At 26.9% G+C, this 20,659-nt stretch overlaps 2 protein-coding genes and 1 pseudogene across 2 annotated transcripts; all 3 read right to left on the bottom strand.

Moving 5' to 3' along the window:
* Positions 1 to 931: 931 nt before the first annotated feature.
* Positions 932 to 10,531, bottom strand: LOC116771919 (ejaculatory bulb-specific protein 3-like; annotated as a pseudogene).
* Positions 4,788 to 6,494, bottom strand: LOC116772119 (ejaculatory bulb-specific protein 3-like). The gene is made up of 3 exons (XM_061528101.1): positions 6,412 to 6,494; positions 5,655 to 5,840; positions 4,788 to 5,047 (listed from the first exon to the last, which is right to left on the bottom strand). The coding sequence occupies exons 2-3, from the start codon at positions 5,833 to 5,835 to the stop codon at positions 4,857 to 4,859; spliced, it is 372 nt and encodes a 123-aa protein (XP_061384085.1). The 5' UTR covers positions 5,836 to 5,840; positions 6,412 to 6,494; the 3' UTR covers positions 4,788 to 4,856.
* On the bottom strand, positions 9,006 to 9,825 carry LOC133320249 (ejaculatory bulb-specific protein 3-like). The gene is made up of 2 exons (XM_061528100.1): positions 9,579 to 9,825; positions 9,006 to 9,276 (listed from the first exon to the last, which is right to left on the bottom strand). The coding sequence occupies exons 1-2, from the start codon at positions 9,808 to 9,810 to the stop codon at positions 9,086 to 9,088; spliced, it is 423 nt and encodes a 140-aa protein (XP_061384084.1). The 5' UTR covers positions 9,811 to 9,825; the 3' UTR covers positions 9,006 to 9,085.
* Positions 10,532 to 20,659: the final 10,128 nt, after the last annotated feature.

The following is a 20,659-nucleotide window of genomic DNA, read 5'->3' as shown; positions in this document are numbered from 1 at the left end:
GTATTCTTCAACCTGCTTTGTGTGTATCCTTTTGCTTATATAAAATATGTTGTTTTCTTGAGGAATCGTGGATAGTCAGCGTCTTACAGAAAAATAAAAAGTTTTAAGTTTTTAAAAATTTTGTTTTACAAGTTTTCAAAATTGATTTTATATGTATTTAACCTAACATTAAACGGATTTGTTTTCAAATTGTAGGATTATAGTTTTGTGGTCTTCTACAATTTTTTTTTAAACCGCTTTAAAAAAATTACATATTTGAAATGTTTAAAAGCAATTAATAATTTTTCAAAATATTAGGAACAGTCATATAATAAATGATATTATTATTGAGTATAATCTAAAGCGTTTTCAACAATACTAGCGCTCTTTATGTTGGTTTCCTAGAGCATTGAACAAATGAATAGCTGGGGGCAGAACGACCCTGAAAGATAACCTGCCATATAAAAATATATACATAATTACATTTTAATGTTTTTGTATTATAATCAAATAAATTTAAATTCTTTTAATCAAAAAGAATGATCTTAGTCATATAGTAATCATATTTCAATTCTCAAATTTTTAAATACATTCACAAAAAAATTATGGAACTCCTTAAATGTACCCAGATGCTACGAATTCTAACAACTCAAAGGAAGCTTTCATACTTTATAAGTTGAAATATTAAAATTTCCCGCAAAGTATCTGTTCAAAGGAGAATTTGTTTTTTTTTTTTGCTTATAGTTTTGATGGTTTAGATAAAGGAAACGTTTGACACTATTTAGTCTTTGGTCCCTTACTTAAACTTGTATATTATGTGTTATTATATCAAAGAACCTTTCGACTTTAATCTGTACACACTCTATCAAAAATTCTGAATGTCTTCTATTATTCTCATAGTTTGTTAATAAAGCTATAATTATTTAAATTCTCATTTTTATTCCATTCTTAATTATGTATAAACCTATTATTCGTATTTATTCAGAACGTTTTTTGGGCCTTCAACGTATTTTCGCCCTGGATTGTGGATGGCCTTCAGCTTATTCCATTCTTCGGAAAGTTTGTCAATGAAGGCTTTAATAACCCTACCTATGATATGCTTCTGGTTTTCGGAACATTTACCGCAATTTGATTGTACAGCATCCGGTATCCATTCTAAAAAATATTGTAATGTATTACATAAATTTACATTTATGATTGTTCTGACTGTAATAAGACGAATGAGAACAACTTGACTAAGTTTTTGTTAAAAATATTAAAATACTCTTAGTTAATTTGCTTTACAAATTGCTTATTTATATAATGATAGGCACTACAAAATCACAGAAATAAGTATAGGAGAGAAAACCGTTATACAATATTGAAACTGTTTACTTTATTTTTTATTTACATTTTTATTCATTCTCAATCCATTATAACGAAATAAACTTTTGTCAAAAATATAAATAATTTGGAACGCTTATGGCAATCTCTGCTTTTAAAAGTTTATAAGAATTAGTTGTACTGGTTCTTTTCAAGTAAGTTTTAAAACAAGTCTTATTTTTTATATCATTGCTAATAAAGCACTTTATAATAGATTATTTCAGATGATATATATTTGTGAACATTACTTAAACACTTGAAATATTCAAAACAGAAAAAATGCGAACTTACTTTTGAAATTGCTGCCTTCAGGACTACATTTTCCTTCTCCAAGATGTATAAGCTTTTAGAAGACGTAGATTGGACACCAGTTCATCCACGTCAAAGTTTTCATATCGGTCGTAATTATCTTCCGGACGAGCTGCTACCAGAGCTACCAAGGCTAGGATTACTAAGAACTTCATTGTATCTGTAAGTCATACAACATATAATGTTCACTTTTAATGCTTTTTGCCACATATTCTTCTCTGATATTATAGGAAATCTTATATCTTCTTAAACAGGAGTAGATAATATATTTACATTTATTTATTTTATAAATTTTAAATAAAAGTATATATATCTATATATATATATATATATACCTGTCTAATTATAAATCATTAAGTTATAGTTATTCTCCTAATATATAATATTATTATTTCATGCTATTGTTATTTATTATGTAATACTATAAACGTGGAGTTATAAGCACTTGCACAAATCATAATTCTGTTGATAGGTTAAGTTTACTCCTAATAAATTGTTTATTTTATACTAATTATGTGATTCCAAGGGTAATATTATTACACGCACTATTGAATTTTAAAAGAAGCACTAATAAAATTTAAGAAATCAGTTTTCAGGGAAATATTTTATAAAAATAAATAGTTCACTAATATTATAATGATGAAAGCCAACCAGTAACATTAAATGAATAAAACAATTGTATAATCCTAAATTGTTATATTTTTCTGGTAACTTTAGAATTCATTTAGAATTTAAAAAAATATCTGTTTATATAAGTCTCAAGTATAAGTACGCTCGTATGTATTACTAAAATAAAAATAATGTTTATCTTCAACATTTGAATATTAAAAATAATACGTAATACTCACCTGTAACCTTAAAAACCATTGTTTAAGATGTAATAAACAAAAATATATTCACTGTCTTATATACTGACTGTCCTTGAATAATTTTAGATTAAAAAAAAACTTGCAAAAAGCTAATTATATATATATTATTTAGTAAAGAATTTTAAAACATGTTTTTATATAAAACGCACCTTTTGAAACTTAAGATACGTTGAACCGTGGTTCTTAATTATATTTCACATTTTTTATAACCATTTCGTTCTTTATGTTCGGTAGATCTTGTGGGGTCATGAGAATGTTAGAAGGTTATTCTTTTAATTTCGTCTGGCTACAAGTGTTTCAACAAAAAAAAAAAAATGATTTAAAAATCTTTTAACAGTATTTTTCTATGTATTTGCGTTTATCTCAAGAATCCTTTTTGAATTTTTCCGTGCTCAGAGTGATTTAAGAAAACGTTTACTTGTTAAAGCCGCCTAGAAGCTTTTATCGAGAACACTATCTAGGTATTTTGAGATATAATAAATCCATAAACATAAGATATTTCTCTTGTATACATTTACCAAAATACTTATGTAATATCTTCTAAGTCATATATTCAATTTAATAATCGGAGAGTTTTTACACTGATCCGCCATTAAATGATACATAGAATACGTAATTATTTGTTTTGTTTATTAATTCACTCGGTACAATAGAAACCTTTGTATCGTTAGTGAAAAAAACTCAAATAAAACATGATCGCTATTGTTACACCAAAAATATGTCTCTCTTTTTGAGACTCGGCTGTTTGAATTGACGTATTTATTTGAATAATCAAAAATGCTGTATACGGCTAACCACAGATCTCAGATTACCTTGTTAGTTGTTTCCGGTCGGATCTAACTTGCTTTCTGCGTTAAAACAATCTATATGTATTTATGTCACCCAAATGTTGTCTTATTTTTCTGTAAAAGTAGTATTGGTATCATATTAAATTGAATTTAGACTCGTCTAAATTATGATCGTTCCTAAATCACACAATGAATCTTTGTAAAGAAATTAATTAATAATTAAGAGTGAGTTAAATATCTTCAAGGAAACACATTTTTAGAATGATAATATAAGAATTTAGACACATATTCGTGTTTTTTATTCAAAGTTATTTCCACTTTTTTACCAAAATTTATATCAATTATATCTTTATTATATTCAGTTAATTTGAGTTTTCTTATAATAATAGTTGGTAAGACATCATAATGTGACTTGAAAACACCTATTTCTGTGGACATGACTGAAAAAATTTAACTTATATAATAATAATATATTTAATTAATACTTAACTAACTTATATAATAATAATATATTTAATTAATAATATATTTAATTTATATAATAAAAGAAATATTATTAGGCGTGATCTTCAAGAGTTTTGAACAGAGCTCTAGAGAAACCATCAACCTGTTAGAGGGTGCTTGGATGTGGTCGTTAACATCATTAAGAGACAAAGAACCGAATAAATATTTTATAAAATTATAAAAATAATTATACCATACCATATAATATTTAACACTTTACTTCAAGGGATCATCATATATGTGTCTTTGCTTAGTCTGAGGTTGATAGGACACTTGAATTTTAATTCGTAATGATCATGAATCAAAACATAGTATTTCGTCAAATAAAACCAGATAAGAGATATTAATTAAATTTCATATAAAATATTTTAAAAACCTTAAAGTTCTAAATGTATGCAATTTCAACTCAAAATAAAAATACATTTTCTATTTCCACTAATACTAAAATTATTTTTTTAGATAGCAGCATGAAGTGTCCTAAAAAATATTTGTGATATCAAATGCAATTTTTATTCTGCAATTAACTAAGAGGAAGTTTATTTTGGATGATATATTTTGTGTGGTTATTAAATATTTTATTAATTAATTTCAGCAAACGGTCGGAACTCGGCCACGTTTAATTGATAGTTTCCATTTCAATAGTAGAATAGAAAGGTCATTTTGTTTAGCATTTAGTGACGGGACACATATTTATTAATCTTAGTTTTCCTTTCGACTTTCTTGTGTTATGTTTAATTTAAATAATGTGATGTAATTTTTAAAAGATTTAAAAATTACAACTCAACGCACTTCGTCTCTACATAAGTTTTGGCTGTTTTAATTCCACGTTTATCCCTTTCCTCCAAAATTGTAAAAACACATACAAAAATATTGCTTCACGTATTAATATTATTATTATTATCATGACGAATATCATTACACCTTTTTCCTGTGTTACAAATTGAAAAAGCATGAATCAAATGATGAATAAATGAGATTTTTACATGGAAAATCACTTTATTAAATTTTAATTTCCCACTCAATTCATATTTAGAACTATTATCGTTTAATGTCCATAGTTATCCAGGAAGTTTTTCAGGCCTTCATCGTATTTTCCATCTGGATTGTGGAGGGCGTTCAGTTTTTTCCATTCTTCTGGAAGTTTTTCCATGCAGGCTTTGATAACCTTTCCGACGAGATGCTTCTGATTGTCGGAACATTTGCCGCAATTCGATTGAACAGCTTCCGGTATCCATTCTAGAATAAAATCATAATCATGCATGTAGAAATACGATTAAGATTTTTAATATTTTGACGGGGGTAAAGGGAGTATAGTAAATATTTGTAGAAATTAATATGCAAAAAACTCTCGTTGTTTCTAATAGACATGATTAGAATAAAATTAAATTCTTTCGTATAGCCGTATCTGGCATGACAAGTCACTTCTAGAGATAACTCGAACTTACTGTAAAATTTTCCGTCACACAAAATTTTTAGATACATGTTTAGAATAAAATACGATTCATACGTACAAAATAAAAGCTGGTTTCAAATAGAAATAATTTTAACTATAAGATTTCATCTATAATTAATCTTCTTTGCAATTAATATTTCTTTTCATTTTAGTTTTAATATTTTATGGCGTGAAATGTACATGAATAGAAGAAAGGAAACTTAACGATATCTAAGATTTTCTCTAGTACTCGTATAAATGAAACGAATGAATTCAGACATTTTCATTTCTTCTGCCCGTTATCAAGGATGCTGAAAAGGTACCGAAACGTCGGGATAATGTAGTTAATAAATTATTAAAAATGCGTAGTGTCATCCGAGAGCCTTAGTTTGATTTAAATGGTAAAATTACCTTTGAAGTCGCTGCCTTCAGGAGTACATTTTCCTTCTCCAATGAAACATGCGACATAAGATTTTAGAAGACGTAGGTTGGACACCAGTTCATCCACGTCAAAGTTTTCATATTTCTCGTAATTTGCTTCCGGACGAGCTGCAGCCAGAGCTACCAAGGCGAGGATTACTAAGAACTTCATTTTATCTATAAGTTAAATAAGATTTGTATTGAATTAGCCCGTCATGTACTGTATGTAACTTCATTTCTTATTTTAGAACAATACGGTACAACTTTATTAAATTTTTACAGCAAACAGCATTATTTACAATCGTTGCACAAAATTGCGCTAATTATATACTTTTAAAATAATAAGGGAAAAAGAATTTTAATAAAATTTGCAAGCAGTTTTTAATTCTTAGAATATTTATGTGTACATGTGAAGTAAAAGAATACACAAAACTAAAAATATTAGAGGGTCACTAAAACTAATAAACGTAATGGTACAAAAATGTTAATAAATAATAGTCACCAAAACCTTAATTGTATCTAAGTTAATACTCTTCATATTGTTTGTGCAGAATTTTTAATGACAAAAATGGTGAGTAAGATTTAACAAATAAATAATGTTTAAGAATACTATAATGAAAACATGTTGAGAGTTAAAGAATTAAACTCGAAACTTTAGGGATGTAGTTTAAAACATTATTAATTATTTTATTGTTTCTCTACCAATAACTTTTATGTATAAACAAAAATATGATTCACCAAAACTCACCTGCAACTTAGGAGAACACTGTATTAGATGTAATGTGCAAACTGATCTTCATCGTCTTATATACCCACAATCCTTGAATAACGTAAGCCGGAGGTTAAAAAAAGGTGAGAAGATAATTTATGAACTCTAAATATGTTTTTACAAAACATACATCTTTGCAACTTTAAAAAAAAATACGCTTACCTAAACTAAGGCTTATAATAGCCACAAAAATTCCATATTTTTTTCGGATTGATGTAAATTAGCAAATAGTGATAGAATTGTAGGATTAGAATATTGAATGTTTTATAGACCTATTGATTGGCGGAGTTATTAAGAAAACAGACTGGGCTGAACAAGTAGAATAAATAAAAATAAAAAAAATATATATTGTTTATTGAATTTGTTACTATTATTAAATTTCATGAGTAGTAAAAATTTAGTTAATATAGTTTAAGATAATATAGATGTATGTGAAAATCATATCCAGTATACAGGAATTGACAGTGAATTGGTAAAATTCGTGAAAATACGCTCAAAATAATTTTATTAACTGTTATATAAGATCATTTTCATGCGGCGCTGTAGCAATGTCGTACATTCTGTATTAAATTTTGTACTGAAATTTCTTTTTTTGTTCAAAGACTGTTAGGAAACTAAAAAATGTTTGTAAATAAACAAACATATATAATCTATAGATGTTAGTAATTCTGCATAAACAATTATAAAAATTATGTGTAATTAAATACTGAAAAAACTCTGATATGAAAAAGTACTCATAAAACTGGATATAAAGTTTTTTCGATGAAACGTCATCTACTAAACTATGTTTGTTACACGGCTTATAAAATAACTGAGCGAAGAACATAATAAGATTTATAAAACTTTTATGCATTTAATAAAATATCGATTAAGTAATTACATTTATTATATGAGATAACTTTATTACTTTAGGCTGTATTCTTTACCAATTCTTTATCTATGCAGCAAGATTTTTTTTTAATTTTATTAAGAATATATAAATTCGTCTACCTTTTACATTTTTTTTTACTATGATTGATACTTTGAAAAGCCACCTGGGAGCTTTCATAAAAAACGCTGCTTTAATCCCTTTGAGATATAACAAGAAAACTCATGGGATATGCTTGTTTTTTCTAGGCTGACGTTAAGGCCGTGATAAAATATTTCATCTTTTGATTAATGATGGTTATTTATGCTTTACTAATGATTTATACATGACATGAATTCTATAAAATTCATCTCACATTCGATAACTTAATTTAAAAGTTGTTTACACAAGTTTGTATTAATATTCAAATTCTCTAGTAAGTTCTATGTACGATTAATTTCTTTACTTTGTAGATGGATTAAAGATTTACCTCTTGTTTCGACAAAGCATATAATGCATATCTTTATCATGTATATATGTTATGTGAATAGAGCTATGTAATTTTATTTTCCTCTTTATAGCTTTGTATTCGATTTCGTTTCGAAGATGCTTTATCAAACCTTAAATTGGAAAGTTATATTTTTAACTTGTTTAGTAATTATTCAAATAAGATTTAAAAGATATAATATTATTATCAGGGGTAATCGGAAGAGTTTGAACAGTGCTTTTGAGAAGCCGTCGTCTTCTGGGAGAGTGCTTAGTTTTTGTAGTTAAAGTCAATAAGAGACAAAAAATATTTTATTGTTTAATAATACATTTATACATATTGAATCACAAATATGTAAGCATATATATTTTTAATTTATTTTTTATTTTACTATATGTAAAAAAAAAATTAATATTTTTTTCATATCATATGAATTCAACAACATTTATAAAAAAATTCCGCCCTTCGATGTAATATCTCTTCAGGGGTTTCTAAATGTGGCTTCATCATACTTAACAATTAGACTTTTTTCTATAACTCAATATATTTTATTCTATTCTTCTCTTTCCTATATATTCAACAGTGTACAAAATATTGCCTTGCCTTCTCGAACATTCAAACTGATATGGAGGCTCTTAGAGAAGCTAGAATAGGGTATGGCCTCAGATTAAACTTATCTTAATTGCAAGTTATTATATATTTATCTTTTTCTATAACTTAAATTGAACAAAATTTTGCATATATTTTTTTTGATAAAGATAAGTGTACATCTTTTTCGTACATCTGTCTGCAGGTTATTTGACTTGTGCAAATTATGTATAAAGTCTCACGGTACTATTTAGGTTATTTCTTCATTATAAATGTGTACTATGTTTGTATAGTAATGTGTATTTAGTCGAGCATTTTCCCTAAAATTGTAGGATAACTTTAAGTCATTTATTACTAACCATACTTTCTCTACTCTAACCTTAAGGCAGTTGGAAAGCGCGACTAGATTATAAAACTATTTTTTTCTTATTCCTACATTTTTGTAAATATGTCATAAATAAATAATGTTTATAATATTCTAACTGAATTCTAACAATCCAAAGGTAGCTTTCACACTAATTTTCGACACAAAATTTAAAATTTTAATACTTAAATTTTAATTATCCATTTAAAACATATTCTTAAAGTCTGCTTTCTTTCTAAAATTAAAAAATAATATTTCGTTAAAAAGAATTTAATAAAACAAAAAGATATAATTCCACATCAAAATATATTCTTATATATTTTTAATTTTTATTTAATGTCTAATTAAGCCTTAAATATAATATTACTTAATTTCCGTATTTTTCCAGGTAGATCTTTAAGTTCTCGTCGTATTTTCCATCTGGATTGTGGATGGCGTTTAGTTTATTCCATTCTTCTGGAAGTTTTTCTATGCAGGCCTTGATAACCTTTCCGACGAGATGCTTCTGGTGGTCGGAACATTTGCCGCAATTCGATTGAACAGCTTCCGGTATCCATTCTAGAATAATTATTGTAATCAATTAGATGTCTATTTTATTTTTTTTAGTGTAAATAAATTGAAAATTAAAATTAGATTGTCACTGTTTTATAATTCAATATTAAAAGCATCGTTTACTTCAGTTCCTGATATTAATTAGTCTACAAAATTATTCAATAAGTCACTATGAAATGTCAAGTAAATTTTGAGCGGAAGTGTGTAATCTAACTTTGTTATATATATATTTTTTTTATATTATAAGAAACGAACACAATTCATACATAAAAAGGTTTGTTATAAAAAATAAAATAAGGGAAACTTACTCTTGAAGTCATTGCCTTCGGCAGTACATTTTCCTTCTCCAAGGAAACAAGCTGCATAAGATTTTAGAAGGCGTAGATTGGACACCAGTTCATCCACGTCAAAGTTTTCATATCGGTCGTAGTTATCTTCCGGACGAGCTGCTACCAGAGCTACCAAGGCTAGGATGACTAAGAACTTCATTGTATCTGTGAAGGTCATAAAAAATGTAGATCGTTTTTGTGAAGTGTGCATGTTGTTAAGTCTTATTAAATCATACTTATTATATCATTTAAAATTTAATCACCAGTTTTGTTTTGTTAATACAAAATAACATAATCTAACTCGATAATAAAGACAGGAGCTTCGATTTGTTTGAAGGATTTTATAAAATTTCCATACAGAGGTGTTTTGGTTCAATATATTTCTAATTAATGAAATGAAAACAACATATAATACTATTAATCTAGAAAGCCTTTACATACTTTTTGGTTATTGTGAAAACTGTGAAATCGTTACTATATTTGAAACAGATATTCATCATTGCTCTTCTATCATTCTTTAGTATTTATTTATGAATATGAAACAATAAAACAGCCCGTCATCAGACTTATATATGTTAATTATGAATAATTCATATAACAACTAAAATAAATATGATTTATTTTTTTGAATACTTGCAGCAACGCTTACTACATCAATTCACTTCCATTATAAATGTAAATGAATTAATAATTACATAATAAAAAACAAGTAAATATATTGTTAAGAAATTATAAACTATTTTCAATTAATAAATTAAATAGAATATTTTATGTATCAAAAATATCAGAAATTTCGTTTGATCTAAATCCATATTATTTATGTACAAATTATTTGCATCTGAAATCTAATTTACCTTCGAAATCGAATGCTCCAATGCAAGCCACAATATAAAACTCACGTGTAACTTTAAGGAAAACGGATTGAGACTTGACAACTTATATCATTTCAACCTTCTTATATACTTGCAATCCTTGACGTATTCAAGACGGATGCAAAAAAAGTGACGAGAAATTAATTATTTCATAAATTTTATTTTTTTTAATAAATTAAAATCGCTTTTAAATATAAAATCTATATTCCAGGAACCCTTTGTATAACATGTATATTATATTGTATGTGACTGTTTGTTCTAAAGTTTATACAATTAGTTTCTCAGAATACAAACATGTAAAGAATGAATATATAAATCATAAATCGATTATAAAAATAATATAAATTATATAATTTTATTATAATTTTAAACTGTTAAATTAACTTCCAAGTTTGTTTAATATGAATGCTTTCCGTTCTTGCTTTTTCCTCATAAGCTACGTCAATAACAATCCGGTATAAACGTCAATATCTTTTTTATTTTTGTATGGAGTTTCAATGTATTACTTTCGTAAAATTAAACTGTTCCGACAACGAGGTCGGAAACGCATTTATAACGCCCCTCATGTTGCAGATGTCAGGTAAACCGTCTGCTTGTTTCCCCTTTTGGGTTATATGAAAAAATATATATACACACATATTATGGACACTTGAATTCATCTTAATTCTAAACAACATGATTCTCAAATATTTAGAGAAATGACGACTTATTTTTTCGTCGAATTACTTTTTGTTTTACTCAACTGTGAAGTTTCTAGAGCCAGATACACCTGTATATATCTTTGTATCTTAAAGAAAGTCTAGTCAATTATTTTATATGTAGTTTTATATTTAAGTGATTCTGTTCTTAATTTTTTTCCCTACTGCATTTGATTTATTCTCAATGATTTTTTTTTTCAAATAAACTTTATTAATTTCATAAATTAAAATGCATTTTAATAATATAGTTGTTGTTCGTGAAGACGACGTTAAAAGCATCCTACTCTTACCATTTGAAATAAGATTTTAATATTGCTGATAGCATTGTATAGAAAGGAATAAGTCAAAAGCTCTTTACTCGTGTAAATGTATTAGAAATATTTTATTCTTCGGTACGTATAAGAAACTTCTTAGTTGGGAATATTTTCATTTAGTGAGAACAAAAATATAATGGAAACTATATGTAAACAATATATGTGTCGTTTTTGTTTGAATTAAAATACATATTTTATATAATTTGAAGATCTTTTTATTATATTAAATTGGAAATTAAGAAAACAAACTATTCTTAGTAAGACAAGTTTTTATACTTCTAAATATAGCACTGAACTCTTTCAGGATGATTTTTTTCTTAAATAATCACTCAAAATTATAAGACACTCTGAACTAATGATATTTTTGGGAAAATTTATCACAGGAATTAGAAATAAAGTATTATATCTTTTTATTATTACGAACGTTACACACTTCTGTCTCTGTAAATCCTATAACCAAAACGTGTGTGATGACTCCAACCTTTGACAACATTAAACTATAGATACAAAACATAAAGTTAAACAGTCTGAACCCTTCTTACGTAACACGTGTGTCAAAAAAATATCTTTGATTAAATTCTAAATCTATTCAAAATTAAAAAAAAAATAGTTTTTACCGTCATAGTTGCTGAATATTAAGTATTACCAGTGTAGAAAAACAATAGATAACATATAGGGAATATTCAAATTATAAACAATGTTTAAAATAAAATAACAATAATTATTTTTAAATCCTTCACACATTCATTACTGTCTGAAATGGAGGTAAATTTGTACACAACATTTTTTATCACGGTAATAATAAAGTGTTTACTGTAATATCACAGTGAAATATCTCACGGCGGAAGGAAGTGTCAGTTAAGTGGACCATAAATAACCGTAAGGAAGCCCATTATGGAATATTTATTATTACGTTCTTATATGTCCATATTTTAACACTAGACCCGCGTATTCGAAGTTTACTTTGAATCTCCTTAAAATTAGTCTCGTCGTTACTTTGTCCCTCTCTCTCTAAGTTTCATACAAACATTATTTAAATTAGATTAATATGTAATCTGTGCATAAAGCAATTGATTGTAAATTATATTATAAGAACAAAGTCAATATGTTTAATGCGTAATCCCCAAACCCTAACAGAATCAATTTAATGCGGCTCCACGTCGCATTGTTATGGACTTGCGGACACATGCAACATTTGAAGACAATTAAATAACGTATTATCATATGAATTTCAAATTTGGAACTCTACAAGCTTGTCACATAGTCTATAATCTATATTTCCAGTAACAGCCGATATATTTAGATTTTAGTAAACTGTAAAAGGATATGAAAGAAGGTCAAATATAAATATGAGAATAATTAATACAGAAAATAAAATAAAATATTGTAACATTTATATGCTTGCATAATTATGTGAACGGAATATTACATAAAGAAAATATTCAAATGTCCTAATTTGTGTTAGTTGTGAATAAAACGGGTTTAACAACTTATCATATGTTATTTTAAATGCTATATTCTACACTGTACCTATTGATGTATGAATCATGTAAAAAATTCAATATCCAACTGTATTCTCGAACGAATGTGAATAAATTTATTTTAATACATTTTCTATATCAAAGTGACTGCCAATACAGTGTTGACCACGTTTTATATTCATGAAGTGTAATAAGTTTCTCGGATCAATGACTGTTGATCTGATCCTGTCAGAGGAAATTTTATAATAAAGTATATCACAATAAGGTTTGTATGCTTAAAAAGAGAAATATACTTTATTACTCTAGCTATATTCATTTTAGAGGGTATTAATTGCACTATAATTGACAGTGGTGAACAATACGTGCAAATTTACTGAAACAGCTATAAGTTATAACAGGAAATGGCTTACATTTAACACGTATTATTCTATTATATGATATTTATATGCTTCTTTCCAATACTTATTTTACTAATTTTTGCTTCTGATGAATCAAAACTGTTCACTTAATATTGCCAATAACGCGAGACTCTTTTTAAACTGTTTCTTTGTAGCTTCCCTTTCCTAAAACATTCCAAATCAAGTTCTAAGTGTGTTTCTTTCAAGTAAGAAATTTTTATATTTTGTTTGTGGACCGTTATCAAATTCTATATCTATTTGTACTCCGAAGTAGTGATCTTAAAAACCCTTATTAAACCTACCCTTAAAAGAGTCCGTCCCAATGACACCAAAATCTATTAGAACAATGCTCAAAAATTCCTTATAACCACATAAAAGTCTAAAGAACAAGTTTTACTGAGAAGCTGCTAAATAAATAAAATAAGTTAATAAATGCATATAGATCTCGCATAATGCATAATATCATATATTTCAAATGCCTTCCGATCTATTTTTACCTCAGCATTATTTATCTTAGCAACAAACTCAGTCATCATAAAAATGTTTGTCTCGTATTTATAAAAGTCTAGCAAAATATATTCACATAAATATTTTAATATATTCTATTACAACACAAAGGGTAATTTTCGGTACATTAGGTACATATATAATCTCAATGATTCAATTAATTATTACTCAAAGAATACCATTCCTTTTGTTAAGAGAATAGGCTCTATATTGAATGACATATTTCATCTAAAAGTAATTTATTGTGTTGTTCCGATGCTTATGATCACAGACGATTATTTTTTTGGAGACAGAAGTATAGAAATAAATACAATGTCAAAAAATTAAAATAGATGATTAATTATTATGCTATTATATTGTGTGGGCTAATTTAGTCCGTGTTGTTTTGTTACTTTATTAAAAAAGGCAAATTGTCACTTTGCAAAAATAAATAATAAGGATACAAAAATAAATATACCTTATTTTAAATGGCAACCAGATGAGATCATATTTTAAAGAGGTAAGTTTTTTTTTTATAACTTTAAGCCTTATTTTTATGTATCTTCTACTTTGTTTTTTAGAGAAAGGGGAAGACAGAAGTTGTATTTTTTATTTAGCCGGATATAAAGGCAAGATTTGGTTAAGGCATGGTTTATTTATCTTTGCATCATTCAAAAGTTGAAATTTTATAACGTTTCGTAGTAAGGAGGTCTAAGAGGTCCTTGGACAACGTTTCTAAAAATCTCATCAGTATTTATTATATTTGTGGTGATAAAACTATCTGAGCCAAAGTTTGAAGTAACGTTCAAATAAAAGTATGAAATTAAATTTCTATATCTCGAGCAGAATTTAAAGTTGCGTCGCCCGGAATATAGCGTTTTAGTTGCTTTGAAATTTATCTGGTTTATATATTAAAAGCCTTAAAAATTATTTATAGTTATTAACGAAAAAATTGCATATATAATTCCAGTTAGGAGAAAAAATATTATATTATCCTATTGATGTTGCTATGCGAATTTTGCGACAATTAATTAAAAAACATATACCGTTGCTTACATAAAGGGACTTTTGTATTTTGCTAAAAGATTTAAAAATAGACACATTGTACTTATTGTTAAAATTTTTATTTAAATTAAAAGTTTTATTTAAATGTTACCGTTAAATAGATACAAAATGCATCTGTTTACTTGTTTACTATTTTTAAAATAAAAAAAAATATGGTCGTAATCTACTTACTAATTTTGTTTTAAATCAGAATACTTTAATGGCTTTCCAAAATTGTGAAAAGTATATATTTAAATTATATATTTAAATTGAGTAAAAAAAAAACTTGGAAAATAACCAGAATAGTCATTATTAATTAATTCGCTTATTATATTGAAATCAGTCACACAAGTAGACAGCACGTTCTGTGCAAAGATGACATATAAACAAGTTAATTGATTAACGCTAACACTTCACTACAAATATATAATAGCTTTGTAATTAGAGAATAAATCGCTTTATATACAAGATTACGACTGTCGTTGTCTGCAGTAATGCTCTTTTAGATCCCCTAGAGCCTTTAGAGAAAGCTAATTGGATTGACATTGAGAAACCATGGACTTAATTAAGGTTATCACGATAAGACAACTTGATGAGACGAAAAAACATACTCAAGTCTACCCTTGATCTTAGTTAACCTTATTGTTAATGATGAGCTCGAAGTCTCAGTTGTTTATATTTTCAGACTTTGATCCCAAAGTACTAATGATTTGAAATGTCTACGAATACTCTTAACAGCATTTACAAGTCCTTCAAATTCTTAATAATCTCATGTTTACATAGTTTGCTAAAACGACTCCTGCTACTCAACAGATTTTCAGGTTTTGTAAGCTTGAATTTTAAATTAATTTTGTTTTTTATTACTGTCGTACTGTCTGTGCTTACTGCTCTTCTTAATGCCCCTTTCTTAATTTTATACCCAACATTCGACCCTATTCAAAAATAATAAGAGAACAATAATAACAGTAAGCGTATTGGAAACGTTGCATAACCAATTTCGTAGTAGACCAGAACACGTTCTCGCTCTGAAATTTATTCTCATTGTTTTGTTATGCAATTAATTAATTATCAATAATTATTCAATCACTGGGCTGTAAAAAACTACAAGTCTTATCGAACTGTTATTAAAGATAATTTTTTTCAACAAAAAACAGAAACCTCCTGGAATAGCAATATTACTAGCACTTAAGATTAGAGCATTAAAGATCAGCCAACAGACAATTACTATTCATTCTCTTCACTCCCTAAAAAAATCATTGTAAATGCTTAGAGATTGATTAAAGAAAACTGGTATTTTTTTTTTTCCAAAATTCAAACTCAGCAAGATTTATAAATATAATTCATATAACAACATTCAAACACTCATTAAGAAGAAGCTATCATTATAATAAATTAACTTTTTTGTATTTTGTTACTTAAAAAAAAAATGTACAATATACATACTTAGATAAAAGTGGTTGGCTGTGTCAAGCTCTCGTAGAGTCAAATTTAACGCGCCAGTGATTTATATGGAATATAAATTGTTATATGGATCTGGAACAGCGACAAAACACTAGCAGGATCATTTAGGTGACTAACTCCCCACACTAATTATTTGTCGGCCGACGGTCAACCAATTTGTGTTTATTATTATTTGAAGCTCTAGTTTTTTGTGTAACGATACGTGAGCGATAGCACTTTGGAGGTAAATATTACTTTTTTTTTATAAAGATTGCACATAACAAATTTGGTGAACACTTAAAATTAATTCTGTTACTGATAGGAAAAGTTATGCCTAGAATCATTGAGGTTACTTGTACATGTGTATATAATACAAGATTATTCTATGTACTATCTTCTCTGTTAAACTGATACCGTAACAAATTAAGTAGAATCTCTAGCTCTAATAGTTTAGATTTTCGTACCTCAAAGGGAAGGAAGTAATTTTATTTTCTACGCAAAAGAAAATTTTTCTCCGAATTGGATTTTATTAAATTGAATTTTATTTTAAAAGCTATATATCTCGAATTCCTAAAACATCGTTTATTTTAATCCACGTGCATAAATTTGAAATTTTAACTTGTCTTTTACATAAGTGTCTTATTATACTCTACAGATTGTCTTTTTTTTATTAAAATGACGTCACGATCACCTCGTTTAGAAATAAAAGATATGATGTTTTAATTGCTTAATTACTTGTAGCTTTAAATAAGTTATTTAAGTGGAATTGTTTTATTTAATGTCTAATTTTGACTCGAACACTGATTTAGATTATTACATTTTCGACAAATCATGTATTCAGGAATGTAACAACCAAAATTTCAACAAAATGAGAATGTCGTTATTAAGAAACATACTTATTATTTTTGCAAACATTCCTATTGCGAATGAACAGGAAAATGCTTACAATTTATTATATAATGGTTATAAAACAAAGTTTCTTTTATATGTTACCCTTCCATATTATAATAATCTAATCTGTAAATGAAATTATTATTTTACAAATATAGAAAATCTAATTGGAGTTATTTTTATATATTTTTTCAGACTCATTGGTTCTAGTATTAAAGCAAGATAATTAAACAATACAATAATCGTTCAATGTATCACGTATCAAGGCTACAACAATTTTGGATCGTTACACATGTTTGAAATGTATAAATCCATAAATTATTTCGTAAAGAGCTCTTAAAGTAAAAGTATTAGAACTTAAATTCAATTTTATTAAATACCTATGAAATTATTCTATATTGTGTATATCTAAATGAAGATTTTTTTTATCTAATCTTTTTTATTTTTTTGGATAAAGCTAATTATTTTTTGGTCATTACTAAATTCGATTAAAATACAGATACACATTTATTTCAAAAGCGGCGTGTAATAAATTGAATGCTCTCCGAAATAAACATCTACAACCAGTTTTCTCTGACGTCGAGTGCAGAAATTAGTCATGCATACATTATTCGTAAATAATAATTTTGTTTCCTTTTTTGTTATTATTAAATTCAAAACAAAGATTGGTTAATAACAAGTATCTGTTTCCTAGAGCTAATACTCGTTCTTTATTTATTAGTTCGCAGTTACTTAGTTCAGAGAAAAGATTTCAGTTATTCCATTTACAATTACAACGTGCAAGAGATAAAACGTATACACTAAGGTCCGTACTAATTGTTTGAAACTCACTGTAGCGAGAAATCCAGCAGAGCGTATCTGGTTAGTTGGAGGGTATTCTATAGATTGTAAATTTAAAAATATACATATAAAAATAAAATGACCAATAACAGGGCGTATGATAGTTTTTACATTACATTGTTGCGTGGAAATGCGATTTTAGTAAAGTAGCATAAAATTTTGTTTTTGAAAAACCCGATAATTTAAATTCTATAAAAAAATAAATAATTGTTCTTTAATAAGTAATATTTTCTTGCTTTACTCGAAATAAACATTTTATATTATTTATATTTTAATTCAAATAGTTTATATAATAAAATAGATGTATTTTTCCCATTGCTACGTTTAGGTTTTTATATCTTCGTAACTAAAATATCTACTTATTCCAAGGCTTAAGGTAAAAAAAGTAACTAACAGAAGTCTATTTTTAAATTTAAAAATATTTAAGAAATTACTTTCATTTAAAATTTATCGCTGAATATATTCGCTACTATAGCAGCAAATGACTAAATATATTATATTACAATTTACACATACGACAATAGAATCAAAGATACAGAAAAGTGTCTTCGAGTTTCAAAAGTATCTGGTAGCGGGAGCCGGCTAAGTGACATTTCCATCACGGATCGTATTCACACCCTGGGCACGGGCCAATTTACATTTTCTTCAATTTAGTGAACTCCGACAAGAATTTTTATTGATTCACTCAATAAAAACAACAGCCAGTGCGATGTTTAGTAAAAATTTACCACTTTATTACATAAATTTATAAAGGAATAAAGAGTATATGTACCCTTAGACTCTCATGTATTATTTAATATCATATAATGTTAATTAATTACCGATTCATTCATCTCATTCTGAACACCCTTATCATAAAAATAACACTATAAGTATCAAACCAACAACCAAAATAATACCAACATAATTGCCAAATTAAGACCAATAAAGTTAATTGTCTCGTACTTATAAAACCTTGTGGTCGTAACTGCCTTATTTGAACAAACTGTTCAAAGCTTGGATTACTTATGTTATTGATTCAGTAATAAACTGTTTTATCATGGTCCATAACTTTTGGTGAATAAATACGCAATTTAGACACATTTATTGCTCGTTTGGTACCTGGGTGTTGCTGTGAGAATTATGGTTTAGTTGACGTAATATTAAAAAACAAAAGCGCGGATACGGTTTGTAAGGTTTTATTGTAAACAAAAAGTTTTTTCTTTTTTTTCAAATACAAAATAATATGTTTCTTTTTTTGACAGAAGCTGTTATTCCAACCTTGTATAATGGTTTGTAGCTTAATGATAATTAAATAAGTAACTTTTTTGTGTAGGTAATTATTTTAGTTTGTGAATATAAAAGGATTGATTATTGTCGCTAACGAAATTCATTAAACTGACATGTGTCAATTAAATTACAAGTAGTAAAAATAAAGTTGTATAGAGCATTGACCATAAAAAAGTCTTACTGAATAATATATTATTATTAAATATTTTTTAGAAGTACTCCCATCCTGCTCGTAATGATGCATTCTGTAGTGTCTAATTAAAATTTTTATATAGTTACGCCGATATTCAGAAACTGCTTGCAAAGAATTTAAAACAGACTAAATTTTTATTATTCATAAAGAACTATTCAGTCCCGACATAAAGGCAACTCTACAAAAAAAACATAAAAAATGATATTATTAAACCATTTTAAAATGGATTAGAAATTTTTGGTTAAAGCAAAAAATTATATTGTGAGTTACACGATTATATTTTTTTACTCTGTGAGTGTAAAACAAAAAATATCTGTTTTATTAAACAATAAAAATTTTAAATTTTAAAATCATATTTTATAAATACAAAAAATATTTACAAAACACAATTTTAAACTTGCACTTGACGCTTAAATAACCAATCTGCAAGAACCGGTAACGACAAGACAAAGAACAAGTTAGGTGATTCGGATTTTTTACTGATATTTTAATTAAAAACAAACCCATTGAGAATTAAGACCAAATTCTTCCAACTAGTCTTAAAAAATACGGATTAGATTTATTGATCTGCGTTCTTCTTGATGATCCAATCACAATTATAAACTAATTTTACGTCCCAATAAAAAATTCTGAACATTATAAGCCATTTCTGTCGATTTTATTTATTTGTGTTATGGATGAAATTTATACATATTCATAGGTATATATGAATGACTCGTCATTGGATAATACATTTTGAATTTTAAAGAAAATAAACTTCATCCTTCAGTATATAAGGCAATAATAGTCTGAGTAATTCTTAATAAGATACCATAAAGTAGAGACCGTAGTCCTCTATCATAACCTTTGTATATTGGATTGGGAGAATGTAAACTGTTTGTTTCGTGAAATGAGGATATTCATGCATTTCTTTTGTTGGAACATCAAATCATTTACTCTTTCCCTTCTATGGGAAATTTGTTATTCCTTCCTTACTTTCCTGTTTTATTAATAGCGTTAAGGGTGACAACAAAAGTAGAGCTAAAACTGTAGGAAATAATTGGTAAAGATCACAAATTACCTGATTTAAATGGATGGTCATTTGTAGCTGGGTTGATAAAAAAATTTCTTTAGCGAGGTTACTGTTAAAACCAA

Source organism: Danaus plexippus (genome assembly GCF_018135715.1).
Source record: "Danaus plexippus chromosome 16 unlocalized genomic scaffold, MEX_DaPlex mxdp_23, whole genome shotgun sequence".
Taxonomy (NCBI): domain Eukaryota; kingdom Metazoa; phylum Arthropoda; class Insecta; order Lepidoptera; family Nymphalidae; genus Danaus; species Danaus plexippus.
This window is presented reverse-complemented; position numbering and strand designations above follow the sequence as displayed.

Bases quoted from the DNA above. Each gene is read 5' to 3' on its own strand.
- LOC133320249 (XM_061528100.1), bottom strand. From the start codon at position 9,810: ATGCACACTTCACAAAAACGATCTACATTTTTTATGACCTTCACAGAT. The intron at 9,277-9,578 runs GTAAGTTTCCCT...TAATTATTCTAG, and splicing joins CGAAGGCAATGACTTCAAGA to AATGGATACCGGAAGCTGTT.
- LOC116772119 (XM_061528101.1), bottom strand. From the start codon at position 5,835: ATGAAGTTCTTAGTAATCCTCGCCTTGGTAGCTCTGGCTGCAGCTCGT. The intron at 5,048-5,654 runs GTAATTTTACCA...ATTTTATTCTAG, and splicing joins TGAAGGCAGCGACTTCAAAG to AATGGATACCGGAAGCTGTT.